A 20301-nucleotide genomic window follows, 5' to 3' on the forward strand; every position below is an offset into this window, starting at 1 on the left:
TATTTGCTAGAAAAGCTTTTGGAGCACACTTACACATGTAGACGACTGTGCTGATCCTCTGATGTACTACTGAATTTTCCATTGTTTTTCTTTTGAAATAAGTAAAAAATGTGTAATGAACAGATTAGATTAAATTATTTTTCTCTCTAACAGCACTACTATATTAATAACTGTTAATCTTTTTTCCCCCCCTCCTCCCTCACATCCCTAACAGCTAGCCGATGGCGGAACCTCTTCTCTACACCTGTCTCCTTGGCTTTTCCCTATAGCCCTGTTGCAAGACTCACCCCATATACCAATGGCTTTAATACTCCCAGCTTCTCTAAAACCTCCAGTAAAGCAATACTAACACCTGAACGGACAGGTAATGCTTATCTTTCTATTGATTTGTCGTGCTTACAGAGTTGCTTAATTTGATCTAACCTTGATAGCATTTAACGGTAGTACGTTTTTCAGATGATTGTATACAAACTCACATTTCATAGGGAGATTTTTTTTCCTAATGACCTAAAATTTGGTAATTAACTGCAAGTTATCTTCCTAATTAAATTAACTACAGGTTGTCTTCTCTTATGCAGCATGTTACGGGAAAGTAATAATAGTAAACATCAATAATGATTTACCTGATAGTATAGATGTGACTGTGTCAGCTTAAACAGTCCCCAGCTTTGCTGCTCATTTCTGCCCCATGGTGCCCATTTCTTGTGTCTGCAGAAACGTATGTGCAGCTGTGTAATGAAATTGCAAGGAGACTTTCTCTATAATAAAAATAACTGTCAGAATCATAGCTGTTTTCAAACTGGTATTGTTGCTACTTACTATCCAAGATTTATTTTATGTTTACCACTGATTTTCAGGGGACACAGAGTTCTGGGGAAAACACAAACTTGCTATGGTCTGTAAATTGCAAGGATTTGCATTTTTGCTTCTTCAGTACAGGTATCAGTAGTCAATCTGTATCTGTGACTTCTGTTAAGCAGCAGTGGAAGTGGAGAAAATAATTTCCTGGGGCAGAGGCATTAGCTTTTTTTTTTGCTGATGGGAGCAGGCGTGGGCTAAGGAAGTTAGCATCAAATGTCACATAGATCTAAGTACAGTTTTCCTTTACAACCCATAAAATCATTACAAAAAGCCTTGTTTTAGGGGATATGGGAGTGTGGGTGAGAAGAAGCTCCAGACTGAATGCATGATGTAGTGGTCTGCATGTGAGTGAAATGTCTAAGCTTCCCTATTCAGTGGGATGAAATCTAGTTCCTAAATGAAAGCATCTCATGCTGTTTGAGATACCCTCAGGTATCTTGTCTAGCTTCCCACTGCTGCTCCAAAAGAGCACAGCTATTACTGCCTCTGCAGAACCTCAGGGGCTACTGTAACTTGCACATTTGAAAAAGCAAGCGGATTTACTCCTTACAGTCCTTCCAAAGCAAAGTAATGCCCTGCTTGTCCTTTTCTTTCGGAGATATTACTAGAGAACAACTGAATTTAGGATGAGTTTTAGGTGGCTAGGAGATGCAAACACATCTGTGATACAAGCACAGCTGGTGAGCCAAGTCACAGCAGTTCTTGCCCTGCAGGCTATGGGTCTCTGGTGGTCCAGAGGATATTAGAAAGTGATTTACTGTTTTAGTTGAAGGATTTTTCTTTAAAGTGGAATAACAGCTAGCTCATGCAACTAATTGCAAAGTAGTTTATATTTTGCTATCATGCAGGGAAAAAGTGGAATCTAGAGCTTTCTCCAAAAGGTAGCTCTGTGAAAGAGGCAATGCTTTCTCTGTTACATAGCGTCTAGTCTTAATTGTTACTATAATTGATTTATCTGATAATTATAAACTATTTTAAAAAAGAAAAGCAATAAAGTTTAGCTAAATGGCTGTGATACAGCATCAGAGTACTGATGAGAAGTTGGCGACACATCGATGCTTGCATTTCAGAGCAGAGTAGGAAGAATCACAGTCCCATAAGAGAGATTCTAATGCAGATGTGGTTAGACTACGCTAACTAATTTGAGCTGTATCAGAACTGTGTTGCATAAATTATTCATTGTCTGGGGTATTCAATGCTATTTTGGGAACAAGCAGAGGAATTAATGATCTATTACTACACTTACTACTTCTCATGAGTATCAAAGCTCTTTGCATTAATTGTTAGTGAATGGAACTGCACTTCTGAAAGTTTTTATGTGCTGTACAGAAAATATATTAAGCTACTGTAGTGTAAAAGGCAGATGATCATGAAGGAAAGGTGGCCAGACATATTTGCAGCCTAAAGTTTATGTTTTCTTACATAGGTTACATTTCTAGGAGTTCCCCTTTGAGTCCACAGTCATCAGTAGACAGTGAACTGAGCACTTCAGAGCTGGAAGATGATTCCATCTCAATGGGATACAAGCTGCAGGATCTCACTGATGTTCAGATCATGGCTCGTCTACAGGAGGAGAGTAGGTGGCTTTTTTTGGTTTTTATAATAGTCTAAGGAAGATTTCCTATAGCAGTTAAAACTGCTCCAAGATCCACAGCAAGTGGATCTTGCTTAAATGGTGTTGCCTCTTGAGTGACAGGTGGAGAAACTCTTCACCTGCATGGAGGAGGTGTGCACATTGTTGGGTTCAGGTTCATCTGAACTGCTACTGGATCTCTCAGAATTTGATGTTTGTATTTTTCTGAATTCAGACTAGTATATCTATATATGTTGAATACATTTAGATTTAGAGGATTTATAATCTTACCACATTAATTGAAATAATTTTATTTCTGGGGAGGGAAGATGCTAGACATTTTTCCCGTGTGTATGTTTCATGACAAAGGTAAAAATAAGCAGCTCTTTTCACTTTCTTTGCCTCATGTTTGATTTTCTTACTTTGTCAGATGAATTTCAAAATTGAATCTCCTTTAAATATTGAATTGGTGCCTTTAAATTTAGCATCTTGGTTTGAAACTAGTGATTATGCACAAGTCTCAGCCCAAAGTCTTGCTTGACAAAGATTATAGTTTGGCTAAATAGTAATTTTTGGAAAATTTATTCATAAATAAAGGGCAATTGCCTTAGAGGTCACTGAGATAGTAAGTGCAGTATCTTCCTCACTTCCTATTAGTGCCAAAGAAGACATCAAGGAGGAATCAATGAGATTAAAAGCAGGAGAAATTCAGAGATGGGACCTGAAGAAAAATGCCAAATAATAAGTGATTATATAAAACAAAAATAAAATCTCAAGAAAAAATTAGAACAGTGATCTGTCTGCAGTCACCAGACTGAGCAGGCAGAGTGATCACTTGTCAGCAGTCAAACTTGCTGAGTATTTAGTAGCGCTTCTTATGTTCAGCAGAGAAATTAGCAAGTGTTTTAATTTTGAAAAGAAAAAAATTATGACTATCAAAGACAAAAAGGATTGCGTAATTTAAATGACAGCTGTGTTCATCTCCAGAGTGAGGTTTAAAAAATGTTTCAGGTACTTCGCTCTTTAAGGAATCAGGTCATTGGCAAACTGGAAAGAAAAGCACTGGGTTTTCTTCTAATCTGTGTCAGGTGCAGTGGTTGCATCCATGTAGGAGCAGCTGGTGCAGAATGTTTGAGCACGTGACAGTTGTTGTCCATGTAATCCTGTGGAAAGTGGTAGTTCTATACGTGCATGCAGGCACGCTCTCTTCACAGCTACAAATAGAAACTCCCACTCGAGGAGGGGGAGAGGAAGCATATTAAGAAGTTTCTATTATGGAGCAAAGACATCTGTTAAAGCTGAGGGCTTTTTGTAAATCTAGGAAGGCTGTTATCTGCAGCTATTGGCAGAGCTACTTGGCTCCTGAAAATGTGATATGCATCCCCTTTTTCCCTGGCTACTGTGCTGCTGGGGAAAGGGGGGGTGTGCACGGGTTGTGAATGGTTCCCTCTCACTTGACCTGGAGCAAACAGGATCTTCTGGGGTAGTGCTAACAGTGAGATGATTTTCAAAACCTGGCGTTCTAAGAAGAGGGTGGTAGGTTTGTGTACCTGTGTAAAACACCATTGTATTACCAGTAAGCCTTGTCCATGAGATCACATTCTATCAGAAACTAGTTCTGGTTCAGAGAGGGTGGAGAGCCAGAGTATTTACAGGGGTTAGAAGTTTAAGAAATGTCATTGTCAGCATTTTTATTGCATGAATATAAAAGTTTAATAGCAGTAGCTTGGAAAACTAATGTGAGTGTAATTGCTCTAAGAAAGAATATTTTACAGTTAAAAACTTAGTACTCATGTAGTCATATTTTATTGGCATAGAACTAGGTACCTTGTGAAGGGGATTCATCTTATGTTAAGAGAGGCAGCTAAGACATCTTTTGGAGACCCCAGTATTCTTTTTCAATTTTTCTATTAAAAAGGGATCTTGAGGGAAATAATGTGGGCTTAGATGCCTGAAAGGTAGAACTGAAAATTAGATCAGATGAATCCTAGGTCAGATCTTCAGCCTAGTTATGTTGTAAGTCTAATTCTTGCTGTAAAAGTATGTCTACTTACCCGCTTAGTTTTCAAGCTTGAAGTGCATATTAAGAGTTAATCACTTAGCTGGAGCTAAATCATCTTCCTCTTGGAATTTACAGGCCTTAGGCAAGATTATGCTTCAACTTCAGCATCTGTGTCAAGGCACACTTCCAGCATCTCTCTGCATGCGGGAAAGAAAGGGACATGTGGTGACCAGGAATACGATCGCTATAGTCTTGAGGACGAGGAAGAGTTTGACCACCTTCCACCTCCCCAGCCACGTCTGACTCGCTGCTCCCCCTTCCAGAGAGGGATCCCTCACTCACAGACTTTCTCCAGTATCCGGGACTGCAGGAGAAGCCCTACTTCCCCACAATTCCCTACAAATACTTATCAGCAACCGTACTACTCTCCTCAAGCCCAAACTCCAGATCAGCAACCAAATAGGATTAATGGAGGTGGGTTGCATGCTTTCCTGAGGAGTGGTCTTCTCTGCATCAAGTGTCAGTTCCATTTTAAAGATGGATTGTCCATAAATTGTGACAAATAATTTAAGCTTGTGTGAATGATTAAAGTATGCCGTTGTTAAGCAGTTTGCTACAAAATGTAATCTGTGACCTGATCCTGAAAGTTGTTGCTTTAGTCCATTTTAAAAGGCTGCAAGGATGACTACGAATAAAGAAAGAAGAAAAGAGGAAAGAAGATCATGTTTTAGCAAGCTAATAGTTGGTTAAAAGAACTGATGGTGTTTCAAGCTTGATGTGTGCATGTCCATCGGGGATACAGTTACATACAAATCAGGGGTTCCAGATTTTCATTCTCTTTCTTATTCCTGAGCTTGCTATTAGAGCATCTGTGTTGTGAATCCATGATGAGTGCTTATGGCAGGGGTCAACACCTCGCTCCTGTTCTAGGTCTGATTGGGCTGATGGTTAAAGTGGTGGGAGATACTGTCACTCTCAAACTATCCTGGGACATTGCTGCTTTTTTGCGCTGCATTTGAAATGTATTCCAGAGCCTCTGGAAGATTTGTCTTTTGGTGCTTAGTTATGATTTAAGTTTCCCTACGTTGTTGCTGTTACCTTGTTTTCTTTCCTTGCTGTGATCACAATTTTCTTCCTTCTGCTGTATCTTACTTTTCTGTTCCTTCAGTCCTTCCTCCACGCTAATTCTATACACTCCATTTCCAGCCAGGGTCTTGTTTGTAACCTTGCAGGTTACAGCTCACCCTTGGGCAAGAAAATAAATGTGTTCAAAACAACACACAGTTGCTATTTATAGCGCTACAGGTATGCATGTTGCTTTTCTGACAAATAAGACATGACAGGTTGGTGCCAAAAGCACTTGCGTTCAAAGTAAGCCATGTCATGGAAGTATAATTGACATGTTGCGGTATATAAGAAAGCTGATGTTAGCAGAGGGTAGAGTAACGTGGGTGTCTGTTGGTGCAGCATATATGCCGTAATAATTTCAGTGTTATTTTTCTTGCTGGTGAGGTACAAGAATGGGACAGCAATTGCTGGGCTTGCAGAAATGTTGGAAGATAGAAAGGGAAGTTATGGGGCATTTTTGTTTCAGGAAGGACAGGATGTGATTTTGCCTTTTTTTTTTTTTTTTTTTCTTGTGTGTGGCCCTCAAATGTGTTTTGAATAATTTTTTCATGTTCCATGTCAGTGGAACTTAAGCATTGGATCCTCATGGAAACCTTTGGGCATTAGAAACACTCCTGTTTTATTAACTAGCAAGTGTATTAATGTAAAAGACCACCAGTTTTACCACTGGATTGCTTTTTTTCTCAAGAACTTTGAGGTGTTGGATAATGTGTTTGGTGTCACCCAGAGGTTGGACATGTTTGATTTCAGTTACCTGTTTGGAGGAATGGCAGACAGTCTTATACCACTGTCTTTAGAGGGGAATTGTCTCTTCAGTTTCTGCACTTTCAACCTCTGACTCATGCAGCTCTGATCCATATAAATGGCAAATACTGATGGTGAGAAACATTTTACTTTGACTGTGTTCTTTTGGCAGACAAGGAGTAAAGTGTTCACTGTGTTGAATGTGTCTGAGTAGTATTACATCATCATCTCACTGGCACTTACCATCTTGGCAACAATTTAATTGTCTCTCAAGAACTGCTGCAGATTGAATGGCGATAAACTGCAGAATAAAAAATTGTCTTATGCTCAGTATTGTGGATGATGGTGTGTTCCACACTGTTACAATTTACCAAGATAAATGAGAAAGAGGGATGGGACAGGTGGAAGAGCTGAACTGTTTTGTTTTTGCTTTCAGTATATGTGGAAAGTATGATCCGTAATTAATAAAAATCGTGCATACCACATGCTGCTGCTCTTGGCCATTCCAACAGTCTTCCCGAATCTTTCTTCCTCTCTGTTCCCCCAAAGAAATCAGATGAGTTCTTGTATGTGCTGTCAAGGGTGTCTCTCTTCCCCCAAAGAGATCACGTGTTCTTGTATGTGCTGTCAGGCCCCTGTTTCATCTGGTCATTCACAGAGCTCTCCATAAAAGAAGAGTAAGCAGCAAGTAACTGTGGAATTTCGACACTCAGTCTGGGGTGAAAAAACAGTATTTAGGATTGACACGAAGTTTCCCCCAAACTAGTCTCTGTGTTTAGTTTAAGTATGATTTTTTACCTTTAGACAAATGATGTGAGGGTTGCTGCCCCACCTGCTTTTAGTGATGTTTGTTTAGTGTGGCACTTTATTTAATTACTTGCACTGTAACAAATATGCTAAAGCTGTGATAAACATAGAAAACGTCCATAATTCTTTTCAGAGTATAATACTGGTTGCCTGTTGAGAAGCTTCGGCATGTAGATTCTGGGATGTGGGTGCCCACCTCTGTATGAACGGCCCAATTCAGCTGTCCACACAGAGCTACGTGAGGTACTTTGATGCCCCCTGGCTTCACCATCGCCCTGTGTCAGTTCTGTTTAAATGCCATAGACAACCCAGGGCCTGTCAGATGTCATGAGGTGCCTCTACAGAGACACTTACTTGTGCACTAGTTATCTAGTCTCTCCCTATAACCAGTGGTGTGGTTATTCTCCATCCACAGGCTTGTGTTTTAGGTAGCAGAGAAATTGTTTGCAGTTTCTGGCACCCTGCTAATCTTCTACCTTTGCTTGGGGTGAGTGAGAATAGGCTCACACGTGTTTCCCAGCTGTGTTTGAAGCCATAATTTTGAGCTCACACATTGTTCTTGCCAATGTGCGATAGCAAAGTATTGCCCCTGCTGTAATTTTGACGTTCTGCCCTGTTTTAAATTGCTGTACAAAAGAAAATAAATACATACTTCTGGTTTAATATAGCACACCATCTGGCCCACACTCTCAGGCCCGGGTTCTTTATCTTGTCTTACCCCACCCACGTCAGACTGAATGGTGCCAGTCACATTTACTGCCAGTCAGTCACCAACAACTTGCTGTATTGAAAGGCTCCTGGTAAATAGTAGCATAAAGTGGAAGATATGAGAAAACTTATGTATGTTGTGAAATATATTACATATTTCATATACATATATATCTGGCAAGAATACACTAATAGAAAAGCTTTGTATGAAATGGGTTTGGGTTTTTTTTTGTTGTTTAATTGCACCCTCTCCCTAAGTCAGCTGAATTGTCTATAATGATGAGTTACGTCAGAAAAATTCCATTTTTGAACTTTTTAAGGTATAGTTTTCAAGAATTTTCCAATCAGTTAGTGGGTCAGAAATAGATAATTTAAAGAAGATCTGAGAGAGACAGGAGGTGAATAGCTTTTGAGTATGTTATAATTAGCTAAGGTGAGTCCATCTAGTTAGTTTCTGTTTTATAATTTAATAAAGCTTTTAATATGTTTACAACAGAAAGATTTATGTGTATACCACTCATTTCTTTATTTGAAGAAGTTAATGGTTAGCAACTTAAAATGTTGCTGTTAATATCAAGAATACTTTACATATAGTCATTTTCATATAACAAATGCACCCAAAAGTCATAAAACCACGCTATTTTTGCTTCATTTTGTCCATAAATATACGCTTCCTTTACTTACTGTGACACAGAAGTAACTGCTTTCATTTTAACTTTTTAACAAATATAAGTTATTTCTATTTAATATTTTTATTATTTTTAATAGATGTTAGTATTTATACCTTTCATTACTTCTGATTTTCTGAAACCAGAAGTAACAGAACTATGCTGTGAAATCATCCAGAATAGTCAAGATACAGAAAATGGGATTGATTTTCTTGTGTTCAGACCCACTTTCCAGCTCTTGAGATCAACTTACTCATAAACTTTTATCCTGGAAACCCTTATTTCATGTGCATTTTTAAGGGTCCATTTTTATAATACCTGAAAATTGGCAACTTTGTGTTTTGGACAATTCTTGGTAAAGTATAATACAGTAAGAAGGGGCAGATGAAAATACGTCATTCATGGAGTAGCAGTGCATTCTGTCTGTTTTACTTTTAATATATATTTTCCATAACCTTTTCGTGTTGATTTTTAAGTTTTTACTTTGGTTTATACCTTCATAAACAGGCCACAGATACCATTCACTTGAAAAAATTTGCTTTTATTTTCCAGGAATTACTTGTTATGAGTTAATTTATTGCCTGCTCTTCTGGGGAGTAACATTTCTCAGGCGAAATATTGTGAACATTATGGGCTGTTGCACCCTTTCCTCATTTTGAAAGCTGCAAATGTGGTTTCTGTTTGTTGTTTGGGTTTTTTCAAAGCAAATTCCAGGCAGATACAGAAGAGCAGCATTTCAGGGGCAGTAGATTGGTGTTTAGAGAAATATCAGTTCAGTGAAGGCTAACATTGATTTGTGTGTTTGAAAAGGTGGGAAAAGGTCTGTTCTTACTAATTTATGAAGTGTTTTTCTGCTTATAACTTCTCTTGTTCAGTAAGAAATGGAGAATTCTTTTCAGAAAATTGTTGCAGACTTTATTAAAGAAAACAAGAAAAATAATCTTATTTTGCCACCTTTGAAGTTACATTGAGAATAATGATCAGTGGCAGGAGTCATGGAAGGATAATGGAAAAATCTTTAATTGGCTGTAACTGACTGTGGTGGCAAACATAAGCCTGTGAAGGCAGGAAGTAACAGTTCTGAATAAAGTATTCAACATTAGCAAAATATAGGTATTGGAAATCATAGAATGGCACCACTCACTTAACTGCAGGACTTACTTTTAGTTTTTAATTCATATTGGAATTTTTACCACTGATGTATCTATTGTATCAGCTGGCGACTCCGCAGACCATTAACAAGACCGTGGTGTATTTGGGATGTCATAAATGTTATAACTATAACAAATGTAATGCAGGTACTAATATCAGGTCTTCTTTACCCCAGCTTGTTTGTGCATACAATACAGATAAGGCAGAGTTGAATTTGCAGGGTTTATGTAAAGGATTTAAATAAGTGTAAGAAATTGCTAACATAGCTCAAACAATGATATATTGCCAATAATAATTCTGATTCATTGTATCACATTCCGTAATGATACCATGCTTTTAGCAAGGCTCGTGAATCATTTTGTTTGAATAAAACGTTGCCAACTCTTGCAGAGCATAACAATGAAGGAAGTTTTAAGGCACTTCTCTATAGAGTCAGCTTAAGCCCTCCTTGCAAGGTGAGCCTCACCGGCTGAGTTATCTTGGCAGATAGAAGATGATACTTATCAAGAACTGCTACAGAAGTCCCTATCTGGCAGCCTACCAAGAGTGCACCTCTTCTGGGGCAGCTTTGCTCCGAGGGCAAGGTTTGTTTGCGTGCTGCACGGACATTAATCTTCGGCTGGTGATAATATTAGGTCAGGGAAGGGTCAAAGAAGCAGTGGAATGGGGACAGCCACCAGTGGTGCTGGGATCAGAAGACAAAAGGCAGGTGCTGCCTGTTCTGGTCTCCTGCCAGGAAGAAACTGGGCCATTGATCCCAGTCTGACTTCAGAGAAGACAGAGCATGAGGGGAAGAGCTTCCTGGAAAAAGTCAGAACTGAAGCAGCTGAATAAGAGGCCAACTGCTGTCTTCACCGTAATTTTGTGGAATGTTTTACAAAATAAGGGACACTTCTACCTCCTTTTCGACCTGCTTCTCAGCAGTAGCGAGTATGATCTGTGCTAGGGGGTGGCCCTTTCATGCACATTTTCCGTTGAGGGCAGATGATCCTGTATTTCACAATTCCCACTGTAGACAGTGGGCTAATTAAGCATGGATGCTACATATGGGAAAAAGTGTAAACATGCAGTAGGTGATTTTGATGTTTCATTCTACTGCAGATATGTGAAACAAGGGCAATATATGCCCCCTAAAGAATGCTTATAAAATAACAAGCACACGTGTATATGTATGAATTATTATGAGAAGGTGGTTGTAACCAGGAACTGGTTATTAACTCCTCTTGCATGACCTATCCCTGAATTTTCTTCACACTTCAGATATTTCAGCAATACAGTGTCTGTAGGTCATGCTATTACATCTCAGAGAAGGCTGAGAAAGGTGAAGATGCTATCTTTCATGCTTTACGTGGCTTCATTCTACTTAAACATAGTTTTTGTTTTGGCCTTGATCATACTTGAGACTCATTAATGGGTCAGAGTAACTATGGATGCTGTAGAATCACAGAATCATTTAGGTTGGAAAAGACCTCTGAGATTATCGAGTCCAGCCTTTTAACTGATCACCACCTTGTCAATTGGAACATGGTACCAAGTGCCACTTCCAGTTGTTTCCTGAACCAGGTGTAGGTCTTTTGGAGACCCTAATCGCTAATGCTATTATCCACATCTTCCTAACAGAACAAACTGCAAGCAACTGATCTTTTTTTTTAAAGTTTGCCTCTGAACCAGATTAGTGCAGAAGAGTTAGCAGAAACTGTAGCATATTTCAGCATTCAACATAAACAATACTTGAGCAAATTATTTCTCACCTGAGAATACATCTCAACTCTACTCTTTCACTTCTCCTTTCTGTTAATTTTCTCATCAGTCTTAGGAGAGCAAAGAGGTCTGGAACGGAAAGATTTGCTATTGGCAGCCTGGAAAAATATTTTCGTTTTCTTATATATTTCCAGCAAGTTTATACCTAGTCACATCTCTGGCCTGAAATAAAATTTAAGTCACATAACTCCCACCTTCTACTTCCATATATTAAGCTCACAAGAGCCAGCATTTCATTTACAAATAAAACATCTGTAAGACTATTTCCACTGTTCTTAGGAGGGGAGCAGGTGACAGAACCAACTTCAAGAAAGAGATGAAAGAGGATGCATCATCCAAGGAGATGAAAGCTGCAAAATGCTATCAAGGCGAACGTTTCTGGGTTTTCCCCAAACACAAAACTGACCTGCTATTTTCATTGCTTTTCAGGGCCATTTATCTCAGCAGACACAAGGACCCATCAAAGAAGTAATGCAGCTGATTGATGGATGAGAATTTGCAGGTGCAGCAGGAATCTGCTGCCTGAGGACTGAATGAATCAGCAGCAGAGCAGACTGCTGGAACAAGAGGGGACTAATGGAGAGGAGGCAAAAGACGTGGCCACCCATGACATGGAGGAAATCCAGGCTACTTTTGTACCTATTTTTATGCTGTTGTAGCTGCATCCACTGGACAGTTGAAGGCACAGATTGTGCCTGGGGTGGCTGATGCAGTCCCTGAGTTGAAAAGCATGTAGAGTCTAAGAACTCCTGCTGTACAACATAATATTAGAAAAGCTATTTTATGCGGTGCCATCTTCCCTACCACCATCCTACTGCTCAAACCTTTTTTGCCAAGTGCTGTAGTGGTGACCTAGGATTTCATGACCTAGGACTTTTAAGGGTAGGCTACGACTCCAAAATTAACAGTAGCTACAGACATCCCATATTCATGAATTTTCTGCTACTCTGGACCATATACTGCATCAGAGGAGGACAGTTTCGTTTTCATTTTGCAAGATCCATGAGTATTTCTGAAAAAAGAGACATGCAGTAGCTGTGTGGGTGCCATTGTTTGCATCCCCAGGACAGTTTTGGAAGCCTGATAATTGTTTTATCATTGTTACATCAGTGATATTAATGCTTACCATCTGACTGAACCACAGTAGTAATCATTTTGCTAATGCTCGTTGCTATGCCTTGACAGTTTCAGTCTGCCAGTGTCAGTAATTAGTCACTAAAGTACAACTCTTAACTCTTTGGTAAAGGATTACGCTTTAAGTGGTTCTGTATTAGGATTTGGCCATGGATTCAGACCTTGCATTTCTTTTTCCTGCTGGAGATGGTCTAGCCTTGCTGTGACACAGTTCGCTGGAGTTACACAGGCATCACATATATTGAAGTTACTGTTGGTGACTCCTGATAACTTGCATAGATAAAACTGTACTGTCACTTCTTATTACTTTCCAATTGTTAGCAGCTTTAAGGATTAGAGAAGCTCATGACGGTGCTAAATAGGTTATGTATTTATGTGGACTGATCAACAGAGATTTCTAAATAAATCTATTGTTTCTGTGGACTGAACTTGCCCTGTGTGAGCTAGGAGGTCCACCCATACCAGCAGTTCCAAGCAGCATCATGTGTTGTTCCTATGCTCATCAATCTGGAAATGCTCTCCTTGCTGTTGGAGAGAGCAGTTGTAGCTGCTTGTTACAAGACAAGCATAGCCCTGCTTTCTGCTGCAGTGTAAGAACTGAGGGCAGACGTCTGCCCGGCACTGGAACCTAGGTCAGGAACAGGAGCTGGTGGCCTCTATGCTGACCATGGTATCAGGAAAGACATAGCCATCACAGCAGGGCACACCACTGCTCCCCAGCCTGACCAACAGGCAAATCTTTGGTGGTGTTGTCAATGATAGTTTAATAAATGACTCAATAAATTTTCCCACAGCGGTGATTTACTGAAGTCTGTCATGTTACAGGAGGTGATTCAGACCAAGTCATTCAGTCTGTGCCTTTCTGCCCCTGCCAGTCTCTTCTGATTATACAGAACTGAATCATCTCCTTTTGGCCCAGTGGCAGAAGAGACCGAAAGAGCTTCACCTTATTACCTGATGCTGTTGTGGTTGGGAAGTCTTGAGATGTCAGGCTTGTTTTTAGCTTCTCTCTCTCCATGTCAGTTAGTGTGAGCGGGATTGCAGATGTCTTCTGACCTCTTAGACACTTGCCTTAGCTGTTGAACCTGCTCCAGAAACATTTGGGATGTTTGCAGCTTTCATTTTGTGGAAGGCCCTACAGACCTATTCTGAAAATGCTTACCAAATCAGGTACTACAAGTGAGGTAGGAGGGAGAAGCATGAGATTTGAAAATTCTGTTGTCAACCCAGCGCTCCAGGCAACTGAACAGCATCAAGACTTAGCAGATTTTGCACGTGGCCACCTGCAGAAACTTAATATGCTAATAAGGTTAGGTTCTGAATGGAACTTTTTAAGATCTCATTGGCACCCGAAAGCAAGACTTTGGTCACTTAGGATGGATTCATCTCACCAGTCCTTAAACATCCACAGTGTAAATACCTATGTCTGACTGTCACTGTAGCCTTGCTTTTGTATTCACTGTGAAGAAACAGGCACATTTAGGGCATGATTTGTGTGACCTACTTTACACATCTGTGTGAAACTTACTATGACATTTTATTGTTTAAATCCTTGCAATTCTGCAAATGTACTCCTTCTTGGTGTCTTTAAAATTACTTGTGAATAATCATGCTGTAAAAAAAGGTTTGATTTTTTAGGCTCTCAGCAGCATTTTCATATTATTCATATCGTTCCTGCAGAACAAAATCTCTCTTTGTTTTGAAGTAATTTGTTATAATTTTGATTTTCTACAGAAATTACTTGGAGGCTGCTTGTGTTCTTTGGAAATTCTGACCTGACTATGGATGTTGTCTTCTTTTGCTTCAGATAAACTCCGAAGAAGCATGCCTAACCTCACTCGGATGCCAAGTACCCCCACCATTAACAGTAATGCTGGCTTTGCTGGTTCTCCCGTCACTGTGAGGAACAGTCAGAGCTTTGACTCCAATTTACATGGAGCGAGTAATGGGATTTCAAGGATGCAGTCAAGCAGTAAGTACCTGTGTTCTTAAGACTGCATGCAAGGAATCGGTGAGGTGGTAAAATACATGTCTCAGTCACCGATCCTTTGTTCTGTGAAAAAAATTAAAAGCAAACTGTTCCTTTTGCACCCGATTTGAATATAGCTCAGGATTTCAAAATTTCTGTTGTTGAAAACAAATTCTGCCAACCTCGTTATTGAGCTTTTTTTCACCTTTTTTTTTTCTTTGCTCATTCATCTTGTGCCAAGTTTAAAACTAAAATAATAAGTAGTAGTATTGTAGAAGCACCAGTAATGCAATTAATTCATATAAGTGTACATTTTTAGTTTTGGTGCTACAATTGAAAACTGCTTTTCTTGATACTTTATCCAATGTTGGGTTTCCAATACACTGTATAAATGCTATCTTAAAATACATGACCTCTCTCCTACTGAGCTTGAGCCACTTTCTTCCAAGCAAATGTAGTAAACATTGTATCCTCGAGTATAATATAGTTGTTGAGTGGGGAAATTAAAATGACTCTGTAATTGGTTTCATTTAGGTGTCTTCTTGATGGGGGGAATGAAGGGAGTATTGATCTATTGGATGTTGAATTATCAATGTAGAACATGAACAGAATCGATCAAGATCCAAACCCATCTTTTCTAGCACAGTGGTTGAGGTACTCTGAGAGAAAATGGAAAAAGTCAATTTCATTGGACATAGGCAGAAGAAAGGGTTTAACTTATGCCTTCCATGTCCTGTGAGATTTTGGAGGGAGAAGTTGGAAGAAACCTCAGGTGTTTTCTTTCAAATTTGAATAGAATTTACAAATGTCTTCAGAACTTTCAAGTTACGTCTTTTCTGGAAAATATTCTTGACTGATAGATCTATTTTTTTGTATTTTTTTTTCTGTTTGAATAGGAGAGTGGAAGTAGTTCAGGTTCCCACATGAATTCGCATGGTAGTGCATTGAGAGTTTAATTTTATATAATATTTTAGAAATCTCTATTTCTCTGTGTATTTATGCTCTTATATATCTTTGTGTATATAAAATTTAATTTTTCTGAAGTAATTAAAAAATTTCTAATAAGTGGCTGTGCTGGGGTATTTAAGGAGCTGTTATGATCAGAGTTCCTTAACAATATATTGCCATTATAGTTTATTTGAATCGCAACCGTGAAATTTTTGCAGTGTCTTTAAATGATTTTAAGATGTCCTTTTTCAAAGACTTGAAAACTGATTGCTCTAGATGCAGTGTTAGTTTATGTGCTTCAGGCTTTTGACTGTTTTGATACGTGGACTCTGAAACTGATGCGTGTCAAATGTACACCAGAGGGCAGGATTGGGTAGAAAAATCTATATACAAAGCTTCTGGAACTCATAGCATTGATTTAAAATGATAGTTTACATAACATCAGCCTCGGAATGTGCTGCTACATTCAAGAGCTTTTTATTGTTTTTATACTTAAAGCTTAGACTTCTCTGATGTTTCATAATGCTTGAATGCAACGTTGCTTGAACAAGATGTGGTTCTTGCAAGCCACCTTCTAAAAATTGAAATGATCTAACAGTAATTAATTAATTTATATCTTTTGAAGTTTCTCCTGTTTAAAGTTCTAATTGTGTAGATGGGTTTAGTGTGCTTGTAACAGCCAATGAAACCTCTTTGAGGAGAGAAGGAAGGATGAATATGATCCAGTGTTTTTGTTCAGGATGGGAGTGGAACATGATATTTTAGTTCAGTGCAGTGTTACTGGATGCAGCATTGGATCCAAGGGGTTTTGAGGAGTTTGTAGTCAGCAAGCAAATGATATAGTGATGTGTTTATCCCTATTCAGATCTATCTAGAAATGAACATTAGTACTTGGCCTTATTTGTTGCATAGTGACCTTGTTACTTCCTTTTCTATCACTTTTCACAGTTCCATCACCAGGACAGCTTCAACACCGAGTTCACAGTGTGGGACATTTTCCAGTGTCTGTCAGACAGCCTCTCAAAGCTACTGCCTATGTAAGCCCAACCGTACAAGGTAGTAGTAGCAGTAGCAGTCTTCCAGTGTCCAGCAACTCACAGTTATATTCTAACACTGGGATCCCAATGCCAAACAAGACTGCCAGTCAAGGGCTTGTAGGGCGCAGTGCTCTTCCGAGACCATCGCTGGCCATCAATGGGAGTGGCATTCCCAGAAGTAAAATTGCACAGCCAGTTCGAAGGTAAGAGTTAAACAGGCCTCTGTCCCTGTGGGGATGGCTTGGGGTGAAATTGTGGGATTTTGGTTTCTTCCTGCATATGAAACTCTAAAACATAAGAGTTTCTGTCTACCAGCGGGGAGTCACTGAACGGGCAAAGATTTCTTGCCAGAAATAGTGATGGACAATGCTTGCTAGTAGCCCTTAGTAAACTATGATACTTGATATTGTGCAATCATATATAAATAAGAATGGTTTGCCAGTCATCAATAAGAAATCAAACCTAACAGAAACCTCATATCATGAACATATGTGGCTTACCTTCTTCCAGACTTGTGCCAACTGCTATTTCAGTGTCACAGAATGTAGCAAATCTTAGAGTACTCAAATAAAAAGAATTGCATCCCTGTTGTTGTAAATGGCAGTAGACTATAAAAATATAAGTTGTGACATTACAGCCTTGTGAGGAAGGAAATATCCTAGATAGTATGGTCTTGGATTGAACCACCATCTTTTCCATTCTAGCTGGGAGACAGTAGGCAAACAGGGAATCCTGGAGTATTACATAATTGCAATGAGCTGTACTTTTAAGCAAATGCATTTTTGCATTTTTCCAAGAGAATTTAATCTCCAAATGAATTATTTTTAAGTCAAGCAATAAAATAAGCTTGAGGAAAGAAACTGTATTTTAATCACCTTACCACAGCTGGGAGTTAAACTCTAGCTGCTTGTTCCGTAATTAATAGGTGATGAAGTTTCTCAAAGAAAAACTTCTGTCAACTTGTGTTAACTCTTCCAGCTGTTTCTTCCCGTTGCACACATTCCTCCTTTTGTGAGGACCTGCTGTGTGACCACCTTGTTTTCTGTTGGATGATCTGTCACTGTTTAGCTCTCATCATTTTTATACTTTTCATTACCTACCAGCTATATCCAGAATAAGCTCAATTGTTCACATTCTCTCTTTGGTTGAGTTACTTGGGGATTACACTGATGTGACTGACAACATATTTTGACCAACTGCAGTGAAACTTTGATAAAGAGCTGTCAGATTTCTTCTTTGATGAAGATTGTACCATGAGATTTCTATTATAACCTCCTTTGCTCTCAGCTGGAACTCTCTCAGTTAGAGTTCTTTATAGTAGAGGGTTTTCTTTCCTTTTTACTTTCTCCTTTCCTCAACTTCACGTTCTTCTGCAGAGCTCTTAAATCTTTCATAGCAACATGTGAGAAAGTCCCTTGCTATTTTGTAACTTTTCATACAACAGACAGTATTAAAGAAAAACAAAATTAAGAGCTTTCAGTGGGAGGGTGAGACACTTTACTCTTAACTTTGTTTTTGTTAGAAGCTGATTCAAATCAGTAACAAGGCTATTTATAGTCCAGAAAGTCTGGGCCCTTGTCTTCTTTCCTTTAAATGTACCTTAGCATTATCATATGTTGCCATAGAGCCAAACCAGGGATCCTTGAGGATGGATGATCTTTGCACTATGAGAATGACAAATTTATAGGACTCAAAAAGCACAGGTAGATTGGAGCTCAGCATACAGTTCTTTAATACCCTCGTTTAATTTTATTGATGCATGTGGAAAAATACAAGTGGTTTCAGTTCATGTAGACTTTTCTTGGAAGGCATTCAGCTGTCAGGCAGATTTTCTCCCTGTTGTTTTTTATCTCTGTTGTCATTTCTAAGGAATGCTATTTCTGATTATCAGTTCAAGACTCTAACTTCTTTCAAAATTGAACAGTGTTTTTAGTCATGACTTGGTTAAAAGTAGAACAGGTCTTTTGAGTTTTTTAAATAAATCAGATGCTCAGGGAGAAGTGCACATTCAGAGCAAATCTATGTCTTCATGCCTATGGCCAGACTGTTAAGTAGCTATGTTACTGGTATTCTAGGTTCTTAAAACAGAATATATATTTTATATATATGTAGAGAGAGAGAGAGACTTAATATAATATATAGACACATTATATAGGGGTTACATTAGGGAACTTGAGTATTTACTGCATAGGATCAAACAAGGGGGCGATGAGGGAGTGCTTTTAATAATTTGTAAAATAAAATTGTAACAGCCAAGATAATTAACTTGGCCAAATATTAACTCCTTTTCTCCTTGCCATCAGAGATTCATGCCCCCACAAGTAGTGTAAAGAAATTGTGGTGGTAAAGTTCGTCTCTTAGCCTTACAAGTAAGGCAGCGCCTTTTTTTTCCTTCCTGTTAAGTGGATCCACACAACCCTCAGCCTTTTCCAGCTCCATGCTTGGGGCTTCTTGCAGACCCCTACCTTCCAGTTCTCCACTTTCTAACCTTCTGCAGTGTGAGGGGCAGCAGGGGCATCTTCCCACAGGGTAAGGTGAGCTGGGACCTGAGTGGGACAGCTAAGGCTGCCCCACAGTGCTCAAGCAAGAGCAGCATTGTTGGTGATCAGAGTCAGCTGACAGTCCCAGTATCCAGACAAGTCCACAGTGATGAGGCAGGTTCCACCTAAAGCTAGGAAGTCAGTCAGCAGCTCAGGGTCTGGATCATTCCAGATACCAGGCACAGGCGTGGCAGGAATGTAAGCACACCTGTGGAGCCAATGCTAGCTTGTTCATGCTGCCTTGCACTGGAGCCAGTCACTGCAGTCCAGCTGGTGATGGAAAAGCAGAAATGGACTACAGACCCTCCAAAATTCTGTCTCAAACCACCTGACATCATGCTGACACCTTGTGCTTGTTTGAAATGGTTTTCAGTGCTGGCACATTTTCTGTCCAGTGCCCTGTAGCAGAGATTCAGCTCTGGATACATGGAAGTATTCTTACAGCTGTTTTCAACTTAGTTAATTATCCTTTACTTTTGCCCTCTCTGCTTTTTTTTGTTGTTGTTTTTGTTTTTGCAGTTTTTTGTTTGTTTGATTGGTTTTGTTTGGGTTTTTTATTTTTTGTGGTTTTTTTGGAGATAACATACTTTTTTTTTTTTTTCTGGAAAAAAGAAAAGGCAGCAGTTGCAGGAAACAGTTCTATGTCTCAAGTAACTGGATTTATATCAAAGATAAGTGATGCTGCACCAAAGTGGAGCTATGTAAAAGCAGCTTGGCTGAATCTTAAGTGTAACCGTTTTTACTTAAGTGCAATGTTTTTACCACTAAAAAAGCAGTTGAAGCAGAGAGGCAAAAAGCTACTCTGCTGACTACCTGCCTGCCTTACAACATACCTTACAACATACCTCTGCCTTTTTCAGCAAAGCCTTTGACACTGTCTCCCATAATATACTCCTGGAAAAGCTGACAGCCCATGGCTTGGACAGGGGCACTCTGTGCTGGGTCAGGAACTGGCTCGAGGGCCGGGCCCAGAGAGTGCTGGTGAACGGGGCTGCATCCAGCTGGCAGCCGGTCACCAGTGGTGTTCCCCAGGGATCAGTGCTGGGCCCGGTTCTTTTTAATATCTTTATCGATGATTTAGATGAGGGAATTGAGTCCATCATCAGCAAATTTGCAGATGACACCAAGTTGGGAGGGAGTGTCGACCTGCCGGAAGGCAGGAGGGCTCTGCAGAGGGATCTGGATAGACTGGAGAGATGGGCTGACTCCAATGGGATGAAGTTCAACAAGGCCAAGTGCCGGGTCCTGCACTTTGGCCACAACAACCCC

General features: G+C 39.5%; 1 protein-coding gene across 4 annotated transcripts in view; it reads left to right on the forward strand.

Moving 5' to 3' along the window:
• Window positions 1-214: 214 nt before the first annotated feature.
• The window catches only part of LOC114069399 (SLAIN motif-containing protein 1-like), a 64670-nt gene continuing 44583 nt past the window's right edge, over window positions 215-20301 (forward strand). For 2 of the 4 annotated variants that reach the window (XM_027906151.1, XM_027906150.1), the window contains exons 1-5: window positions 258-364; window positions 2288-2437; window positions 4572-4910; window positions 14346-14510; window positions 16404-16695. In XM_027906151.1, the coding sequence (XP_027761952.1) occupies window positions 2377-2437; window positions 4572-4910; window positions 14346-14510; window positions 16404-16695 (857 nt within the window). In that variant the 5' untranslated portion in view covers window positions 258-364; window positions 2288-2376. Of the gene's footprint in view, window positions 365-2287; window positions 2438-4571; window positions 4911-14345; window positions 14511-16403; window positions 16696-20301 lie in introns of all 4 variants that reach the window. The other 2 variants (XM_027906152.1, XM_027906153.1) reach the window with 2 other exon arrangements.

The sequence above is a fragment of the Empidonax traillii genome, unplaced genomic scaffold (genome assembly GCF_003031625.1).
Source record: "Empidonax traillii isolate 1590-97213 ecotype Southwest subspecies unplaced genomic scaffold, ASM303162v1 scaffold1251:size145019, whole genome shotgun sequence".
NCBI lineage: Eukaryota > Metazoa > Chordata > Aves > Passeriformes > Tyrannidae > Empidonax > Empidonax traillii.